The sequence below is a fragment of the Hemicordylus capensis genome, chromosome 2, assembly GCF_027244095.1.
Source record: "Hemicordylus capensis ecotype Gifberg chromosome 2, rHemCap1.1.pri, whole genome shotgun sequence".
NCBI lineage: Eukaryota > Metazoa > Chordata > Lepidosauria > Squamata > Cordylidae > Hemicordylus > Hemicordylus capensis.
The window spans coordinates 64,199,197-64,219,257 of record NC_069658.1 but is presented as its reverse complement, the minus strand read 5'-3'; the positions used below and the strand labels follow the sequence as shown (position 1 = coordinate 64,219,257).

Below are 20,061 nucleotides of genomic sequence, written 5' to 3'. Positions count from 1 at the left end.
TGTCAACAGGCATGTAGATAAAGTTGATCCATTTGACATAGTATATTTGGAGTTGCAAAAAGCTTTTGACAAAGTTCCCCACCAAAGACTCCTGAGAAAACTTAGCAGTGATGGGATAAGGGACAAGTACATGTGTGGACTGCTAACTGGTTGAAGGACAGGAAACAGGGTAGGAATAAATGGACAGTTTTCTCAATGGAGGGAAGATAGAAGTGGGGTCCCTTGTATCTGTATTAAGACCAGTGCTCTTTCTTGTTCATAAATTATCTAGAAGTTGAGGTAACCAGCAAAATGACCAAATGTGCAGAGTTTTATTTTATTTATACCACCCAAAACCTGTATCATCTTCCCCTCACACCATTTCCTGACTGCCCACATAAGAACATACATAAGAACAGCCCTACTGGATCAGGCCCAAGGCCTATCTAGTCCAGCATCAGATGCCTCTGGGAAGCCCACAGGCAAGAGGTGAGGGCACACCCTCTCTCTCTCTTGCTCCCCTGCAAATGGTATTGAGAGGTATCATGCCTCTGAAATTAGAAGCCACAAGACCAGTAACCATTGATAGACCTGTCCTCCATAAACTTGTCTAAGCCCTTTTTCAAAGCCATCCAAACTAGTGCCATCACCACATCCCATGACAAAGAATTCCATTATGTGCTATGTGAACCACCAGCCCTTAGTTGCTAGTTGCCTTATGGGAGAAACAAATTCAATGACCATCTCCTGTCAGAACCATCACTTGCTGGCCATCCTTGAGTCAAAGCTGAAAGGTGGAAAATACTCTGTACTATTCAAGCTAGTAGACTGTAGGGCTGTTCTCACAATTCTCGATCGGGTGGGAGATGCATCCTCCCCACGTTTGGGATGTGTGCCCTTCTGTTTTGAGATTGTCTGTGAATGAACATCAAGATAGGAGGGAGTGGAAGCAACCATGTGTGAAGCTTGTGCTGGGTAGTAGGCTCCATCCTAGCCAGCGCTGTTGAATGAGGAAAAGCTCTCTTACCCAGTGCGAACTTCGCCCACAATCCTCCCTCTCCTACCTTGTTTTTTACTCACAGACAATTAGAAAACAGGAATCCACACAGCTTCCCAACTTGGATAAGATGCCTGTCCTACCCTATTGAGGATCATGAGAACAAGTCTAATGAAACACTGGAGAATTTCTACCACAAGTGCGAACATATCTACAGTCCTCTTGGCTATTTACAGGAATTCATCCTGCATGAATGAGACAGAGGCTATGCCCACAATCACTGGAAACCGGGCTCAGGGGCGAGCCCGGTGGCTCCACAGCAGCTAGCCCACCTAACAACCCCTCCCCTTAAATGAGGTTAACGGAGCAGGCTCTCTGTTAACCCCGTTGGCTTGATCTTGTGTCAACTGTGGCTGCATGCCGGATCATGCCGCCGCAGCTGGCACACTTGGGGTGGGAGGGAGGGGGGCCCAGGAAGGCACCATGCATTTGTGCAGTGCCTTCCTGGGGGTCTGGGGCTGTGGTGACCCGCGGTGGCCCTCCCCTTCCCCCGACCCCTTAAGCTCCCGGGCGATCCTGCTCTCCCCGCCGAACTTGGCTCCACACTTTGATCGTGTGTAGAGCCTCACAGTCTCCTTGCCTCTGTCATATGGGCATGTAAGGAGATCCTCAGAGGTCCCTTGTATCCTGCGTGAAATACTCATTGCAGTAAAACTGGGTTATTGTGGCACATTTTTATTACATTTCTACTATAGACTGGAAATTTAGAAGTATTGATTCAGTGAATAAATTAAAAGAATCACTCCTACCCTCATCTGCCTTTTCCCTAGTGGCCTTTCTCTTCTCATTAAGCCCAGAAAATGAGCATATAGCTTGTCCTGTTTTTTTCGGTGAAATGTTTACCTTTGTTCAGAAACTGACAATGAAATGTCACTCCCTCAATTTTGCTGAAGTGCTCTGCAAAATTTCTGCCAGCAATATTTTTAATTAAATGCATACAGACTATCGCAACCGTTCACAAGATTAATTAACGTAGCAGCCAGCCCCTTCCACATTAACAATAATTAATGGGAGTTCAAGTCCCTTAAAATCCATGAATATGATCCACATTTTAACCATTTAGCTGCCCAAACTCTAAATACTAAAGAGTGGAAACATATGTTTAATGATCAACACTGAAGATTAACCATTGGGCTTTAAAATGGTATCAGGATCCTCCAAGTCATCCTACTTTTAAACCAGAAGTGAGACTGAGCATGGACTCATCTCCTCCAACTAACTCTAAAACATTGAGCCCTTTCTCACGATTGAGTGAGAGGGCTTGCGGGTGGGCAGCAGGGAAGGTAGCAGAAGCTCACCTTCCCAAAAGATAACCAATGAGGAGTTGCTGGACACACAGATCACATGCCCAGTTGGTCTGTGGCTGTCACGGGCAGCATGGAGGTGTGGGGGTAGGGATGTGTCATCCTGGCCCCTGGAAATCCCACTTTCTGGGGTCAAGTGTACATTGCATTGTGGGGATACCCCAGTAATTGGCAGGCCCATCAGTGTTTCAGCACTGGCTGAAAGCAACCAGCGCTGATTACACAGTCAATTGAACAGGGTTAAGGGAGTGATCCTTGAGAGCTTGGCTTCTTGGCTTCTTAATTTCTTAGCCGGGTTTCTTAGCCTTAGCTTCGTAGCCAGCTTCTTCGCCGGGTTTGCCGCTGAGGCACAGCTGGGAGCCAAGCAGCTCACAGTGCTTCCCACGGGCAGCCAAGCCCAGGCTTAGCTGCCCTAGCCCCGTCTTAGCTGCTCATGAGAACAGCCTCATTATCTTACACTATCTCAGTCGCCCGACTTCCAAGTGGTGAGAAGTTCCAGGGGTTCACAGCGCATCCTGAATTCTGGTTTCCTTTGTAAGGAGAGTCACTGCAGACTATGCTGTCTTTGTAATATTTGGTTAATCTACACCAGTGATTCTCAAACTTGGGTCCTCAGGTGTTATTGGACTTCAACTCCCATAATCCCCAACCAAAGGCCACTGAGGCTGGGGATTATGGGAGTTGAAGTCCAATAACACCTGAGGACCCAAGTTTGAGAATCCCTGATCTACACCAATAGAAGGATTGAGTGATGAAGTTGAGAAGATAGCAGATCTTTCTTAGAAACTAGAAGCAGATTACATCAGAGAGGTCAAACTCTGCATGCTGAGATCTGGCAGCTTTCTACCTTGCTTGCCCCCATTCCAGACTCTCCATAAAATCCTTCCTTCAGCATGCCACTAGCAGCTTGCCTCCTCTTTTTACACTGGTTTAAGTTTGCTGCCATATCTTCTATGGCAGCTATTATTGTGTTTTGTGTCTCGTCTATTGACTGCAATAAATTTACTGACTGAAACTGGGTTAACAACACCCATAGACATACATCTTGCAAGGGATGAGGAGGGGATTAGGTAATCTCACACTTCCCCATGAGTCTCTGCCAGGAGGTGGGAAGTAATTGACTCTCACACATTTCACAATGACAAACTTCTCTAGGATGGAAGACATTCAGAATCGTTCAAAAATGTTAACAGTGGTTAATTTACAAAAGTATGGACTGCACCCAGCGAACTACCACATACTCACAGTGAGAATTTACTTGGGAATGCTGAAAACATATTTATTTTATTGATGTTTAAAATTGCTCATGGCAACTTTCAACAAAAGCAGAACAAATAAAATATAATAGAACACAATGTACACATACAATGGAAACTCACAAAAACGAGATCTGAAAAACAGAGCTGTTGCCTAAAGCAGGCCCCAATGTAATGTGGAGGCAAGAGAAGCAAATGGTCAAAGCACCTCCGAAGAGCTGAAACACGTTGTGACTTTAGCTATCCATTCTTGTTGACACAAAGAAAATGAAGTGGGAGGCTGGAGTAAATGGTTGTGTGCATTGAAACAGGCAAGGTTGAGGAAAGACGGCCATTTTTAGAAGAGGGTCTGGATAAACATAGATAATTCAAAGTGTGGGTGGGGGCGTCCATGAGTAGTGCTGATGACTAAGCAGTGCTGATGAAAACTTAGTGTCATGGTGTGTGAGAGTGAAAGGAAATACATGGGAAAGGTAGTTTCATGAAGGACTTATGGGGAAGGAGTACAACACCATGGATTCTTGGAATAGCAACTAGGAGAGTGAAAGAGAAAATGGAAGAAATGCTCATCACATAGGGACAAGTTAAGAAGTGTTGCTCATTAAGTAAAATCCCCAGGTAATTTTCTGCTCACCAACTCCTTCCAGTCTGTACACACTTTTGACCATTTTTAGGTATCTCACCATCAACTGGCATTAGAGCCCTCATGTAGCACTGGAAGGCAAATGGTTGACAAAGATCTATATGTCAAAGGGAAATGGATATACTAACTTGCAGCTCTTATGACATAGTTATATTGGTGTTGGCTGATGAAGTGTTTGCCTTGAGAAGCAGGTAAGGAAGATGGGAAGAGCAGCTGGAAATATGGCTATCACAGCAAAATGTTGACTTTGAATGGTAGGCTCCCCATTCTTTTTCTCTTCAGTGGCTTCATCCCATCTTCTATCAGCATTGCTTCCATTGCCTCCATTCAGAAATTTAATTGCTGTTGCCCCTTCCAGCAGGCCTTCTACCTCTTCTTTGACCTTGGAGAGCAATGCCAACCACCCACAGAACCTCACTTTATTACTCTGTAATGCCAGGTTGGTTCAAAATAAATCTGAGGTAATCCATGACTTGATCATGGATGAAAGAGCTGACCTGGTATGTATCATGGAGACCTGGTCAGGAGAGGCTAGTGGTCTGGTTTAGTCCCAGCTTCTCCCAGAGGATTACTCCATGGTGAAGGAGATGAGATGATGTGGGTGGAAAGGTGGGGTGGCTGTGGTTTGTAAGAATACCATCACCCTTACCAGTATCCCTGTAAGGGATTTGGCCTATATTGAATGTGTGTAACTAAGTCTAGGGACCAGTGATAGACTAGGACTTTTGCTGGTGTGCCCACTGTCCGGTGTAATTCCTAATTTTGCTGATGGACCTAGTTGCTGAGTTGGCATTGGAGTGGCCCAGACTGTTGGTGGTGGGGGACTTCAATGTTCATTTTGGGACTAGGTTGTTGGAAGCAGCTCAAGAGTTCATAATGGCCATGTGACTCTGCTTGTCCTTTTGGATCTCTCTGCGGCTTTCAATACCATCAATCATGGTATCCTTCTGGACTGCCTGAGGGAGGTGGGAGTGGGTGGCACTGTTTTACAGTGGTTCCATTCCTACCTCTCTGGTAGATTCCAGGTATGGGAAACACCTATATTGGACAGCAGTGATATAGGAAGGTACTGAAAGGCATCATCTCACACTGCATGGGATGAGGCAATGGTAAGCCCCTCCTGTATTCTACCAAAGAAAACCACATGACTCTGTGGTCACCAAGAGTCCACACCGACTTGAAGGCACAACGTTACCTTTACTGACTGTGTGTGGTGGGCAGGGCGGGACCTGAGAGATAGTTTAGATCTGCCTGTTCTGGATGGGGTTACACTACCCCTGAAAGATCAGGTATGTAGCTTGGGAGTGCACCTGGACCCAAAGCTCTCCCTGGTTTCTCAGGTTGAGGCAGTAGCCAGGAGTGCTTTTTATCAGCTTTGGCTGATACATCAGCTACATCCATTTCTAGAGTTAATGACCTTAAAACAGTGGTACATATGCTGGTAACCTCCACGTTTGACAACTGTAATGCACTCTACCAGGGGCTGCCTTTGTATGTATTTTAGAAACTACAACTGGTACAGAATGCAGAAGCTAGATTGGTTTCTGGGACAACACGAAGGGACCATACAACACCAGTTTTGAAAGAACTGCACTGGCTACTGATATGTTTCCGGGTGAAATGCAAAGTGGTTATTAAATAATTTTAATAATTTGATTTAATCACTGTTTTATACTATTATTTTAATTGTGTCTGGTGTATTTTAATCTGTGTTGACTTGTAAATATTATTTTAAATTTTGTACACCGCCTAGAGATGTACATATCAGGTGGTGTAAAAATATGATAGGTAGGTAGGTGGGTAAATAAATAAATAAATAAATAAATAAATTTCTCCCCCTCCTTGCAATCTCAGCTCTTTCCTCCTCACCCCATGAAGGACTAGGCCAGGCTTCCCCAAACTGCGACCCTCCAGATGTTGCTGAACTACAACTCCCAGCATCCCTAGCCACAATTTATTGTGGCTGGGTATCCTGGGAGTTGTAGTTCATCAACATCTGGAGGGCCGCAGTTAGGGGAAGCCTGGACTAGGCTAAGAAGATCAACTTAGTGGCAAGGGAAAGGTTTTGAATCTTGAGCTCCTATTTGCAGGTAGCACCTGCTTACACATGTTTCACACCACTTGAAAATACTACAGTGTATTTGGCCACACAGAAAGCCCACCTTCTTCACTCACATATGGACATGGATACTTTTTATATAGCAAGCCTTATTTCTTCCTTTCTCACAATATAAACATTTCTGGGATATGTCCTTGGGCTGCAATCCCATGCACACAGCAGTTACTTGGGAGTGAGCTCCAAAGAGTTAAGGCTTTTCTTGGAATAAACTGTATAGAATTGGCTGCAGCTCTATACAACATGAAATTGAGAGAATCCTTTATCAGATTTGAAAATTAAGCCATATAAATCACAAACCTGTCCAAAGATACGCTCTCTTCTTTCAATACTACTAAAGGTAAAGTGTGCCGTCAGGATGATTTTGACTCCTGGCACCCACAGAGTCCTGAGATTTTCTTTGGTCGAATACAGAGGGGTTTACCATTGCCTCCTCCCACGCAATATGAGGTGATGCCTTTCAGCATCTTCCTATATTGCTGCTGCCCAATATAGTACCAGCGGGGATTTGAAATAGCAACCTTCTGCTTGTTAGTCAAGTATTTCTTGACTAACAAAAATAAAAAACAAAAAACACTCCAACTAACAGCAAACAAAAACTGGTATAAGGTTTATAGAGTGGTGGGACTACTTGTCTACTTTGGAAAGGTCTGGTTTCCAAGCTGTGCCTGTTAGGTTGCCCATGAAGAAAAGGCAATAATCTCAGAATTCTTAAAAAATACAAACGTATTTCCCCATTAAAGACACACACATGCCAAACAGGATAAGTTTGAAGTTGTGCAATAAGTAATTTCAGTTAAAATGCCTTGTTTTATTTGGAAGCTATAACACATACACACACTCTTCACACTCAGGAGAGTAAGAGAAAGATAAAGGTGCTAGCATGAGGCTTTGCTTAAAAAGTCCCAAAGAGGAAAGTGGGGGGCTGCTAGATTGTTAGTAAAAGAACTACCCAGAGGAGTGCCAGTCCACCATATCCCCCACTTCCCCCCTCATTCTCTAGATCTCTGAAATTTTGCCAAGATTTTCTAGTGGCATTTTAAAAAGAGAAAGGAAAGAGACAATCCAATGCCTCCTGAGGGCTTGGTCAGGGTACTGAGTGAGGAGGAAAGGGCTGGCTTCCCTCTGGAGAAGGGGAAGCTGGAGGAAGGTAGCCAGGGCAAACTCCATTTGCTTGGAGACTGAGTGCTCCCATTTTGCATACAACTCTCCAAATGGTCAGCCTTCCTAGAAGAAAGGCAGGATGGGAAATCCAATGATTTCCCTGGCCTTGTTTGCTGGTGATTGCTGGCCTTGTTTGCTGGTGATTGGTCAGGATAGGTGCCTGTAAACTATTATGACTTCTGATTGGTTAGGGGCTGGATTAGCCCCTGCTGGCCCTTGGGGGTGGGGATAAAAGAAAGGCACATCCTGATTGGTGCTGAGACACTAAATATGCAGTTAGGGTAGAGACTAAGTATGGTAATTACTTCATTTGGGAGCAATGGAGGATCCCTCTGAACACCAAAAGAGGGAGGAAATGGCTTTACAAAGGGATTTAGAAAAAAGACCAAGAGCCACTGCCATCTACAGGCAAGCAGTGAAAATGCAAAAGCAACATTCATTCAAGAAAGACAAGACACATAGAGGGAGGGAGGGAGACACAGAGGGAAAGACCAAGGCAAAGGATGGTATGTTTGGTGAGAGAATGGGGGGGCTGAAAAAAAATTAGGACTGTCAAGGGCGGAAGACACCCCCTCTGCCCCAATGAGGAGCCTCCTCTGGACCCGGACTTGCTCATCTTCAGCAAAGTGGCAGCATTCTGTGCGCTCAGACTATGCCCCAAGACCCCTCCCTATACTCCCCCCAGAGGCACTCTTACCCCTGGACTTTGTGGCCAAAGTCCAGGGCCTCCACAGCCCCTGGGGCCCCCCAAATCCTGTTTAGTCTGTCCCGGGTGGTGTGGTTGCCCAGCTGAGTGTGATGATGCTTAATTTGTGTGTGTGTGGGGGGGCTCCAAAGGCCTTTGGGTCCTGGCTCCAAAATTACCTAGGTGTATCTCTGCCCCCACCCCCAGGCTGCCAGTCTCTTACTAAGCTTCTAGCCTGGAAGGAAATAATTATGATTTAAAATGAAGGCGGGAGGAGAACTTGTAGCTGTGGATGGGTATTTGTTCTACCACCCTCTCTTCACACCCGCAAACACAAACACAAACCCCACACCACCACCCCAATGCATTTTGCCTGGCTTGTCTCTCTGTGTGTCTCTCCGTGTTACAGACTCAAATCAATCTAAAACTGCCCCAGGAAGTCGTGAGTTATGGGCACAACTACTCTCTTCACGTTGACAGTCAAGGTAGGAGAACATCCCTCTTAGCTAGAGGAGAAGAATTGCAACCTGCACAGAGAGAAAGGGTTGGGGGAGAGAGAACGCTCTTTCTTTCCTGGGCTCTGTTTATAAGCTGCCCACCCTCTCATTCTAATGTTTGAGAACCTTTTAATTATATTATTATTTCGTGTTGCTGCCAGAGCTATAAGATCTTGATCAGAGCTTCAGGGAGAGGGAGAGGGAAGACACCGAATCAGGAAAGCCACCGTTTCCAGGGCGCGGGGCGGGGGAGTGTTGTTGATTTAAATCTCGATCAGTTTGCGGGCCATCTTCATTTTACACCCAGAAAGAGCTTCGCTCATCTGCAAGGAGGCAGCGCTGGGAGGTCAGTGTATGAAAGGCGGCGAAAGAACCGGAGAAAGAAGGATGGAAGGTTTTCACCATGGACAGCTCCCAACAGCCGCTGGGGGAATGCTCCCGTTCTCTTCTGCGCGTGGATTTTCTTCTGTGTTTTAACATGAAGCTTGCAGCCCACCTCCGATATTAGCAAACGCCTCCTGCTCCTCCCTTCCCTTGGGAGTGAGCATCGAGATCTCAGTCCGGGAGATTTGACGTCAAGGAGAGCTTTCGTCGTTTTGACGTGTAAACACCCATTTCCATTCTGGCTGTGGCGGGTTTGGGTCCTGTTCAACAAGCATGAGCCAGACCGAGAGGAACGATCGATGCTCTCAGGCAGACGCGCTCTGCTTGTGAACTGTCCGCTCCGGGTTTTTCTTGGCCCGCTGGCGCAGCAACCAGAGGGACGGCGGAGTCTTCCGCTCCTGCGTTTTCCTCCAGTGGTTTGCTGTGGCTCTACCTTGTTCGGATCTCTGCTGCTCGCCTCCCTTCGCGTCCCTCCCTCTCTCTCGAGTGCCATGGAAGGGAGATGCTGGGCAGGGCAGTGCGTGGCTGTGGCTCTGCTCTCTGTCTGGAGTGTAGCAATCGTGGCCAAGGCAGAGAGGCAGTTTGTCAATGAATGGGCAGCAGAGATCCCGGGGGGCCCAGAAGCAGCAAGAGCGATAGCCGACGAGCTGGAGTATGAGCTTCTGGGGCAGGTAAGGCGCTCTCCTCCCTGGTTGCAGCAACCGGGCGAGTTTCTTTCTCCCGCTTTCCCGAATCAAAGGGAGGGGATGATGAGCATCCCGCTCTGTAATTGACAAGAGAGAGATGTCATTGGCGACGGACAGGCGGCTTTTGTGTTGATCGTGCGGCTGTGTCGTTGGGACGGGACCGACACCCCTCAGCTGCTCCTTGCGGTCACGTCTCCCCCTCAAGTGATCCGCTCCCATCATGGTACTTTTCTCTTTTCTTGTTTTGAGAGTGGGGATTCCTAGTTTAGCTGTTCTTATGGGCAGCGTCGTCTTGGGGGGAACTCCGGTGAGTTTCCAAGCGCTCTCCTCCTGCTGCTGCCGCACCTCCCCTTCCCAGGATGGTTGTTGCTTGTTTGTTTTTGCTTCCACGGTGCCAAGGGCTCGAGGGCTGCCCAGTCCACTGAGCTCTGCAACCAGTCGCTTTCTGGGAGACCATGCCAAGTGCAGTGGCCTGGAGTGGAATGAGCAGCAGATGCCGGAAATGGCAGTCAGGGCACGGAGAGATTCCTACTAACTAGGAGGAGGAAGCCCCGTGGGGAACTCGGCTTGGCTTGGCCTTAACCCCTGAGTGCCATCGCTGAAGGCGAAATCTCTCTAGCCAGGTCTCATCCGCAGCCTACAGCTGAGTTGCAGGGCACAGCTTTGAGAGCTGAAAGGCATCCCCTCACACTGCCGGGCAGGAGGCAATGGTACACCCCTCCCGTATGCTACCAAAGACAACCACGGGGCTCTGGGGGCGCCAGGGGTCGAAATCGACGTGGCGGCACACTTTACCTTTCTACTTTAATTGAAAAGAGAGCCACCTAATGGCGCAGTGGGGAAATGACTTGACTAGCAAGCCAGAGGTGGCTGGTTTGCATCCCCACTGGTATGTTTCCCAGACTGTGTGAAACACCTATACTGGGCAGCAGTAGTATAGGAAGATGCTGAAAGGTGTAATCTCATACTGCACAGGAGACAATGGCATATTCTACCTAAGACAACCACTGGGCTCTGTGGGCGCCAGGAGTTGACACTGACTCAAGGCACACTTTACCTTTAATTGAGAAGAGAGGACTTCTGCTCCAGTCCAGTGTGCCTTTTCTTCCCGAGTGAGTATCTACAGGCATCTGGGGCTATGCGCAGGCAGAACTCCCAAGGCAGTGGACCTGGCTCCCAGGAAAGGGCTGCTCTCTTTTAAAGGACAAATTAAGAAAGCTGCAACTAGCCCTAAAGAATTGATCCATGGGCCACCCAGGTCATCGTGGGTGACTTGTGCCCCTGTGCTTAGGAAGCTGGCTTCTGCAGAGTCAGGACCATTGGTCTATCGAGCTCAGGGTTGGTGACACTGACTGGCAGTGGCTCTCCAAGGTTCCGGGCAGGGATTGAATTGAACCTGGGAGCTTCTGCCTGCAGAACAGATGCTGTGCCACTGAGCAATGACCACATCTATGGTTTGGTGGACGTGCTTTGTGGAAGGCTATGTGGGACCTCAAACTGGGATAGGCAATAATTCATCTCCGCTTCATAGCGCTCCTTCACAGGATGTGTTTCCCCACATATATCCTCTCCCTCCCTCCCTCTCCCCCCCTCCCTCTCTCTCTCTCTCTTTGGTTGGGCATGTGGTGATGTCAGTGTTGTCAGGGATGAGTAACTTCATGTACGCAATAGCACCACTGTTGCTTCTGTTATCTCGTAGAGCTAGGTAACTGTATCTGGTACTCCAGCTCTTGACTTCAACAATGTTGAAGACACTGCACTCTTCTGGTTTAGATTTCTAAATAAATAAATAGAATCAGATGAATATGTTCATAGCGCAAAAGCAGACAGACACGGATGCTAAGAATGAAAAAGCTGGAGATCAGTGTCTAACATCTGCTCAGCCTTATTACCCTTGTTTGCTGCTATCTCAAGGAAGCTCTGATGTCAGTGTTGAAAGCAAATGGAACATTAAAAGAAAAAGAAAAAAAGAATCATGACTAATGGCCAGATTCAATGAACTGCTGTATGTGTCCTGTGTCACTGTGCTAGCTACATGAGCTAACCCAATATGTGACACAAACTAGCACAGCAGTGGCTGTTAACAATATTGGGCTGGCAGTGGCTAAAACCACTGGACAAAGCAGAGCAGATGCACCCAGCTCTGTTATGTACCATAGAGATGAATTACGAGTGGCAAGACAGCTCCAGGTCTGCCGCCAACGAACCTATATGCCAGCCCATAGATTTTTGTACCATCACGCAGTCAGCAATATTGACACAAACCCTATTGTTTGATATAATGTAATGAACTATGATACTGGCTTGCTAATGACAGATAGCATAGCAGAATGGATGTGTACCTCCTGTTTTTACTGGATGCTTCGCATGATGCTGTTGCAGATATGCACACTTTTAACACATTTAGGGTCGGTATTTTTTAAATAGCTACCAATTCTTGGGCACTGCAACCCCCATCCTGTTAATACAGAGCACTTAATTTGAGCCAGAGATCAGCACAGCAACAGAGTCTGATTTGCAAGCCAGAGAATATATTAATAGATTTATTTTTTTTAAGATGCCTTTGGATGGATACCGATTGTCTTCACTTCATCACGTATCTGGAAGGAGAAGGCAGGTCAGAGGGTGTTGCTCCCGGGCAGAAATGACCCCTGGCCCTCTCATTTTTTTACATGAAGAACTAAGCAAACACTCACTATAAATACTCACTATCTGGAAGGATGCATTTTAATTCAAGCAATGAGGTTATTTGCAAACACACAGTGGAGGATATGCAGTGTTTAGTGGTATCACGGCCAATAGAATAAGAATAAGCAACCTGGAATGAATCCCTATGGTCCAATTCAGGTATTACCAGGGATGTATGTGGTTACCATCAGTTGACTACTTCCACATGGTAGGAGCTACATTACACAGCCACAAAGTCTCTAATTGGCTCTGCCAAATGTCTGTCAGATCAATTGTAGTGATGATTCTAGCAGAGGGATTTGCCTACCTCTGGCCAACTCACACAGGAGCTAATTAAAAACATGACAGTTGTAGTATAGAGCTCCCATTATTTATTTATTTGGTGCATTTTTATACTGCCCTAAAATAAAAACAAAACATTAAAATCAATTAAATATTAAAAACAGCTTAAAACAAATCAATAAATAATCCAAAATTTAAGAAGTTAAAAAGTTAAAAGGCCTGGGTAAAAAGATGTCTTTAGACACTTTTTAAAAAGTTGCTAGAGATGGGGAGACTCTTATTCCCACAGGAAGCGTGTTCCAAAGTCTCAGGGCGACAACAGAGAAGGCCCATCCCTGGGTGGCCACCAGACGACATGAAGGTAGCCACAGATGAGCCTCCACTGATGTATGCAGTGGACGATGGGGATCATGCAGAAGAAGACGCTTTCTTAAGTACCATGGGCCTAAGATGTTTAGGGCTGTATAGGTTATAACCAGCACTTTATATTTTGCCCAGAAACTTATTGGCAGCCAGTGCAACTCCTGTAATATAGGAGTAATATGGTCTCTTCGAGATGACCCAGAGACCAACCTGGCTGCCGCGTTCTGTACTAATTGAAGTTTCCAGACTACGTACAAAGGCAGCCCCACATAGAGCGCATTGCAGTAATCGAGTCTGGAGGTTACCAACAAGTGTACTACTGTTTTGAGATCATGAACCTCAAGAAATGGACGCAGCTGGCATATCAACTGAAGCTGATAAAAAGCGCTTCTGGCCACTGCCTCAACCTGGGGAACCAGGGGAAAGTGTAGATCCAGAAGCACTCCCAAACTGCGTACCTGTTCCTTCTGAGGAAGTGTGACCTCATCTAGAACAGGTAGATCAATATTGCTTCCCGAGTGATGACCCCTCACAATGAGTACCTCCGTCTTGTCTGGATTCGGTCTCAGTTTGTTATCTCTCATCCAGCCCATTACTGCTTCTAAGCAGGCATTCAGGGAGGATATGCCTTCTCCTTCCCACGCTGAAGCAATGTTTCAGTGACTATCACACTGCAGTCATGATGTCTGAATTGGACACTCACTCTAGCAGCACACATTTCTTATCCAAATGGGACATCCAGAAACAACTGCTGTTGAGAAGAACTCATCTCATTGCTCTTTAGCAGAAGCTGGAATAACTCAATCACGTGGTGACTTTAAAATGTCATTCTGGTTCTAACTGTGTGGAAGTCTAATCTCTAATCTCTAGCCATTTAACCATTACCTTATCACTATTTAGCTTCAAAGATGAGGTAAAAGGTAAAGTGTGCCGTCAAGTCGATTTTGACTCCTGGTGCCCACAAAGCCCTGTGGTTTTCTTTGGTAGAAGACTGTTAAATAAATAAATAAGTAAATCATTGCATATTATTGTTATTATGTGGTTGGGACATACAGATGTTCTGCTATCCATATAGAGCCTGTTCTCATGTGCAGCTAAGACTGGGTTAAGGCAGCAAAGACTGGGCTTGGCTGCCCATGAGAACTTCTGGGATCCAAGGAGATCCTGGTGGTGCTGCCTACAGACCCCACTGGTTTGCCAGTGAGCACACCATTAACTTGGACTAACTGCTTGTGGGGGAGTGCCAGATGCTCCCAGCCGATGATGGTACAGTATTGGGCTCCTGGCCATTGCTGGTGGGGGGATCTCCACAGTGCACCACACACTTGTGTGGTGGATTGTGGGATCTCTGAGTCCAGGAAGCATTGTCCCAGCCTCCGGAGCTCAGTGCTGCAAAAATGCAGCGCTGCTCATCTGGGTGGGAGCACGGTTCACATGACCAATCACAGAACTCAGTCATCTGGGGAGAAGGTGAGTAAAACAAGCTGCCCAGCCCCACCCGCCCACTGCCCCACCTGCCTACCACCCCACCTGCCTGGTCATGAGAACAACCTCATAGTTTTAAGAAAGTTTAAAAACAACACCATACAGCCAATGATCATGCCGTTATAATAACAACCCACCCCAGTTAAGTTCCTGTTGCCACCTTAACCAAGAATCCAGAATTCTGAAAACTACATAGCTTTAGAAAGCAAAATAAAATACAATGAACTAAACCTGCTATCTGCCACTGCTGCTACATGACAACATTTTATTAAACTCAAAGTGTTAAGCCAACTTTGTGGACCAAGTGAGTGACCATTGAAATCAAAATCTTGTTTTCCCCCTGAAGTTTACAGTATAAATATAATATAACATAATGTCTAAGTACCAGGACACGAAATGGTAAAAATAAGTGTTATGAGCAAGAAACAACTGTGTATTGTTGCATGGATCTCTGTGCACAGAACCATAGCAGTAGTGGACTACTTCATCACAGTGGTTTGAACAAAACTATTATAACTGTCAAAGATTTTTGCCAGTTACCACTTTAATGATTGCCAATTGATCAGGAGAACTGGAAGACACTAGGCATATTGCATTCAGGTTGACAGTGACTATGGATGGTGCCCCCCCCCACACTATAATCCCTAAGAATAAGGTGTGAGATGAGAAAACAAAAATCACTGGAGAGCTGCAAGAACAGGAAGGAATTTTGGGACATGAACAATAAGGAGCACCAGTTGGGATTAGGACAATCTATTATAAGGACTGGTGACTATTTGGATAAGAAGCAAGAGAGGAATATAACGTGTATTTGGGTGTCTGTGTATGATTTATATGATGGTTATTCTGAAGGAGTCAGTAAGGGACTAGAAGGGAGTAATGGATGAACTTGGAAACCAAATAAAGTGGCATAGATGCTGTTCCACAGAACTCATTCTCTTGTGTTACAGCACTTTCTAGCAACCTCCGATCTCAGCAGCAGCTTCTACAAATGCTAGTAAATCTGAGCTAATAACACACACACTTCTTTCCGAATGGATAGGCAGATTTGTTAGTTTTCCAGAATGCAATTATGGAGGGGGAAAGAAGAAAAGGAGCCATCTCCAGGTGGGAAGTATAATGGTGAAGTGTATACACATTTATTGCTGCTGTTGCATAACTGATCAGAGTTTCTGCAGATATTTAGGGTGCTTTGGAAGTGGGATCACTGTTTGTGGTGTGCCTGCTTTTCTCACGGCTGCTTGATTTCAAAAACTAGCAAGACCAGTTTGGCTGGAGGCAGGCAATAGTGGCACAAAAGAAATATATGTATATGGGAAACAAAACCTCTCTAAAAGCAGCTTCAACTCTTTTAAAAATAATTATCTGTTTCCAGCCTGCCTGCTGCTACCTGGTTGATAATTTATTTTTTCCAGTAAAATACATGGAGGTAAATACTCTGATCAATATTGAAATCCTGATAATGTTTTCCTATGTCCTAATCTGAGAACACAGTACTTTCACAAATGAAAACAGCTTCTTAATGTTATGGGAATGAAGTGTGCTTCCAAAATTACACACAGTATGTGCTCATATCAAATTATTGATTGAAGCATGAAGAAGTTAGGCAACGTTGCATTAGTAGTGCATGGCAGTGGAAGCAGCACTAGCAACAGAAGCAGCAGTAGCAGTATGCATATGACGCCACATACATGCTGCATTACACAGCGTGATATATCCAAAATATAGGTCTTATCTTTTGGGGTAAGACCTATATCTCCATGGCAGAGCATCTGCTTTGCACACAGAAGCTCCCAGGTTCAATCCCTGGCATTTCCAGATAGGGCTGGAGGGGACTCCTGACCGAAACCTCAGAGAAGCTGCTGCCAGTCAGTGTTGACAATACTGAGCTAGATGAACCAATGGTCTGACTCAGTATAAGGCAGCTTCCTATGTTCCTACGTCCCCTTCCCCAAGAAGCCTACAGTCTCAATTTGGACTGGGGTTGGCAACAGAAAGTGGGGGACAGACAAGTAGACAAGGACAATATGAGATGATTGTGAGAAAATGCAGTTACATATACTCAAGTTTTGTTTTAGCTGAGGATGAGAACTAGGGTCAAAACAAAAGCATACATGGTTGATTATCCATTCACATACATATATGATATATTAGACCTTAACTAATTCTTTATGTTCTAAGACAAACCCAGCATTACATCCATATTTTCAACACACTGTTCCATTTGATATTCATTACTATTAAACAAAAGCAGTGTATAGTGGCATTTTTAAAAAAATTGAGAACCCCAAATATTTGGGAATACTGGAGGACTATAATTTTGATCCCCAAGTCCCTGCACTTGTATTTACTGATTAAATATTTTACAGGCATTTCCCCATATTACATAAAGAGATCCTGTCAACTGCTGTTGATTGTTGTTAACTATGGAGCATTATCTTAGAAACAGTCTTGTGTTTTGCAGATTGGATCACTTCAAAATCATTACTTGTTCAGGCACAAGAGCCATCCTAGAAGGTCTCGAAGAAGTGCAACTCACATCACTAAGAGACTCTCAGATGATCATCGGGTAAGCGTTGCATTTTCTTTTCTCATTGTGAGGTTTCTAATGTCCAGTTTTAATAATTGAAAATGATGTGGTACAATCCTCTAAAAAATTAAGTATTGGGGGTATATTTTTACCCTAGACTTCTAGAGGGCACTTCAAACAGAAGAAGTTTCACACCATATGAAATCTGAAGTGATATAGTCATGTCATTATCTCATTAGTTTCTGTATATATCAATTGATCCTTAATTATACGTTAAATGTCATAGCCTATAAAGATACTTGAGCTCTGAACCATACTTGCTATTTCCTCATTAAAACCTTGATTCAGAATTTGGTGTGCATCACTGTATCTGGCACAAAAACCTATAGTGTGTCAGAATTAATGTAGATTGTTTTTCTGTTACCATAACATTCACTGCCAAAATGTTCAGTCATTATTCCATATTTGTTTAAGTGGGGGGGGGGATTAAATGCCTCCTGAACTTTCAAAAGTAGCAGGTGGCATTTCAAAGATAGTCTTTCTCGTGTATGTATATGCCATTTACTATTCAAATTAGTTCTTGAAATAGTGGGACTGTAATTTAGATATTAGAAATATGAAAATACTTCTGTAATGCTATGCAGTTGACAAGACCCTCTGCTCCTAAAGTCTACCCTAGATCAAGAGCATCCTATTTGACCCTAGATCATTTGAGCATCCTCAAATGGGCTGAATTAAAAGTAGAGTGTTCAAAGGAAAACACCTGCAGCCCTTTTGCCCTGTTTGAGCATTCCCAGCCATTTGACAGTCAAGAACTGAAGTCTATACAAGGCCAACATTTAACATGCAGTCTTCAGATGAAAATATTCATTTTTAACCATTTCAAAATATACCCCTGGATTCTGAAGTTAGGTGGATGGTTATTGGAGAGAGCGGTCCTTTTCTGTGGTGGTACCCAAACTGAAGAACTCTTTCCCTGGGTAGATTTGTGTGATGCCATCTCAGTTACCTTTTAGGCACCAGCAGACCTATAATTCAAATCTAGGTTTAATGTAGGTTACCAATATTTGCATGATTGTGTGAGCCCACATCAAAGCAGGAATCTCAGATTCATCTTGGGCCATAAACCACTTTGGTATGGATTTACACAATCATACTAATGTTGGTAACCCACATTAACAAACAACTCCAACAGAACCCGCATAAAATTCAATCCAACTAGAAAACACTAACACCTATTTAGGTACTGTGAAAGAAACTGTGGATGATCTTCCTTCATATATCATTCCTTCATTTATCATAAAAATGATAAAACCTAGATAGACAGACAGACAGACAGACAGACAGATAGATAGATATTAACCCAATTTTATATAATAATATAAATAGCTAAAAATAATAATAAAAGGCAATATTCATACAACTAAATCCAAAAACCATAATCAATGCATATATAATGGAATAAATCAATCTTGTTTCAACCAGTCTCAACTAACAGTGTCAATCAGGGACTCCAAAAGTTGTCTTAATATATTTAAAACTTTGAACAAACGTTTGTTTTTGTTAAAACTCATTACAAAAACAAACGGAATAACTTAATGGGGGGGGGGATCTTGCAGACCCCTAACAAGATTTTTTATAGCAGTGAGATATAGTGGTCTCAATGTTTCCAGATTGCTCTTGTAGCTAGAATAATAAAAGATTCAGCATATAGGCTAAACACCAATTGGCAAAACTAGGACTGGACCCTGAAACTCAAATCCTTCACACTATAATTAATTAGGACATTTTTCTTCACCTGAGAAGAGGACATTTTTCTTCAACTGTGAAGAGAGAGCTGTGGAGGAGAGTGTTTCTGGGCATGTGCTGAATGCCTTCCTCCCACCTCTCCATAACACAGGCAGCTCCCATTCATTTTAGACTATGGGTCATCACTGTTGGGTCAAAGCATTTCGCTTTTCCAGGCAGGCTCTAGTTGGAACACCTCTCTTTTTTAAAATTAAAGAATATCATGTAAGAAGAACTGGATTTAATTGCCCCTAAAGTAATATAATTACAGCTATCTGCTAGTAAAAGGATCTTTCAGATGCATCCATAGATGGGCACAGTACATTAATTTGGGTGTGATCCCACTGGCGTGATACACGCCAGTGGGATACACTTATTCTATTACACTTATTCTATGCAAGTGTGATACACTTATTCTGTTATTAGGTATGACCCAATAGTAACAGTTTTCTTAATGTGTGAGTGCATTGCAATCAGATACAATTGCAGTGCCATTTGAAGCAACATATGGCCTGTGAATAACAACTTGCTACTGGCATGACAAGTGTACCTCTCCTCAACATCGTGCTATAATTGTTTTCTGGTTCACACAGATAAATGCTAAATGGTAGCCTAAGGAATGAAACAGAGAGAAGTTTGCATATACAAAATCAAGGTCTTGGTTATAACCTATAAAGCCCTGAACAGCTTAGGCCCTGGGTATTTAAGATAACACCTTCTTTGCTATGAGCCATATCACCCATTGAGATCATCAGGAAAGGTTCGTCTGCAGTTGCTACCAGCTCCTCTGGTGGCTACTCAGGACGGGCCTTCTCCATTTTTGCCCGGAGGCTTTGGAAAGTACTCCCTGCTGAAATAAAAGTCTCCCATCCTTTACAACTTTAAAAAAAGGCAGTCAAGACACATTTGTTCACCCAGGCTTTTAATTAGATACTGTTTTAATAGTTTGATGATTTTTAATAGTTTTAGTGTTGTTTTAAGTTTCAAATTGTTCTAATGTTTTAACCTTTTTATTTATTGTTTTTATTGTTTTGTTGTAAACCACCCAGAGACTTGCATTTTGGGCGGTATATAAATATGTTTAATACATACATACATGCATACATATGTGGTGGGGTTCCATTCCACAGAATGGATGTATCATAAGTTCCAGA

The 20,061-nt window shown here is 44.2% G+C and overlaps 1 protein-coding gene across 1 annotated transcript in view; it reads left to right on the top strand.

The window, feature by feature from the left end:
* Positions 1–8,952: 8,952 nt before the first annotated feature.
* The window catches only part of PCSK1 (proprotein convertase subtilisin/kexin type 1), a 67,030-nt gene continuing 55,921 nt past the window's right edge, over positions 8,953–20,061 (top strand). Inside the window, exons 1-2 of the mRNA XM_053300399.1 lie at positions 8,953–9,756; positions 17,054–17,158. Of these exons, the coding sequence (XP_053156374.1) occupies positions 9,385–9,756; positions 17,054–17,158 (477 nt within the window). The 5' untranslated portion in view covers positions 8,953–9,384. The remainder of the gene's footprint in view (positions 9,757–17,053; positions 17,159–20,061) is intronic.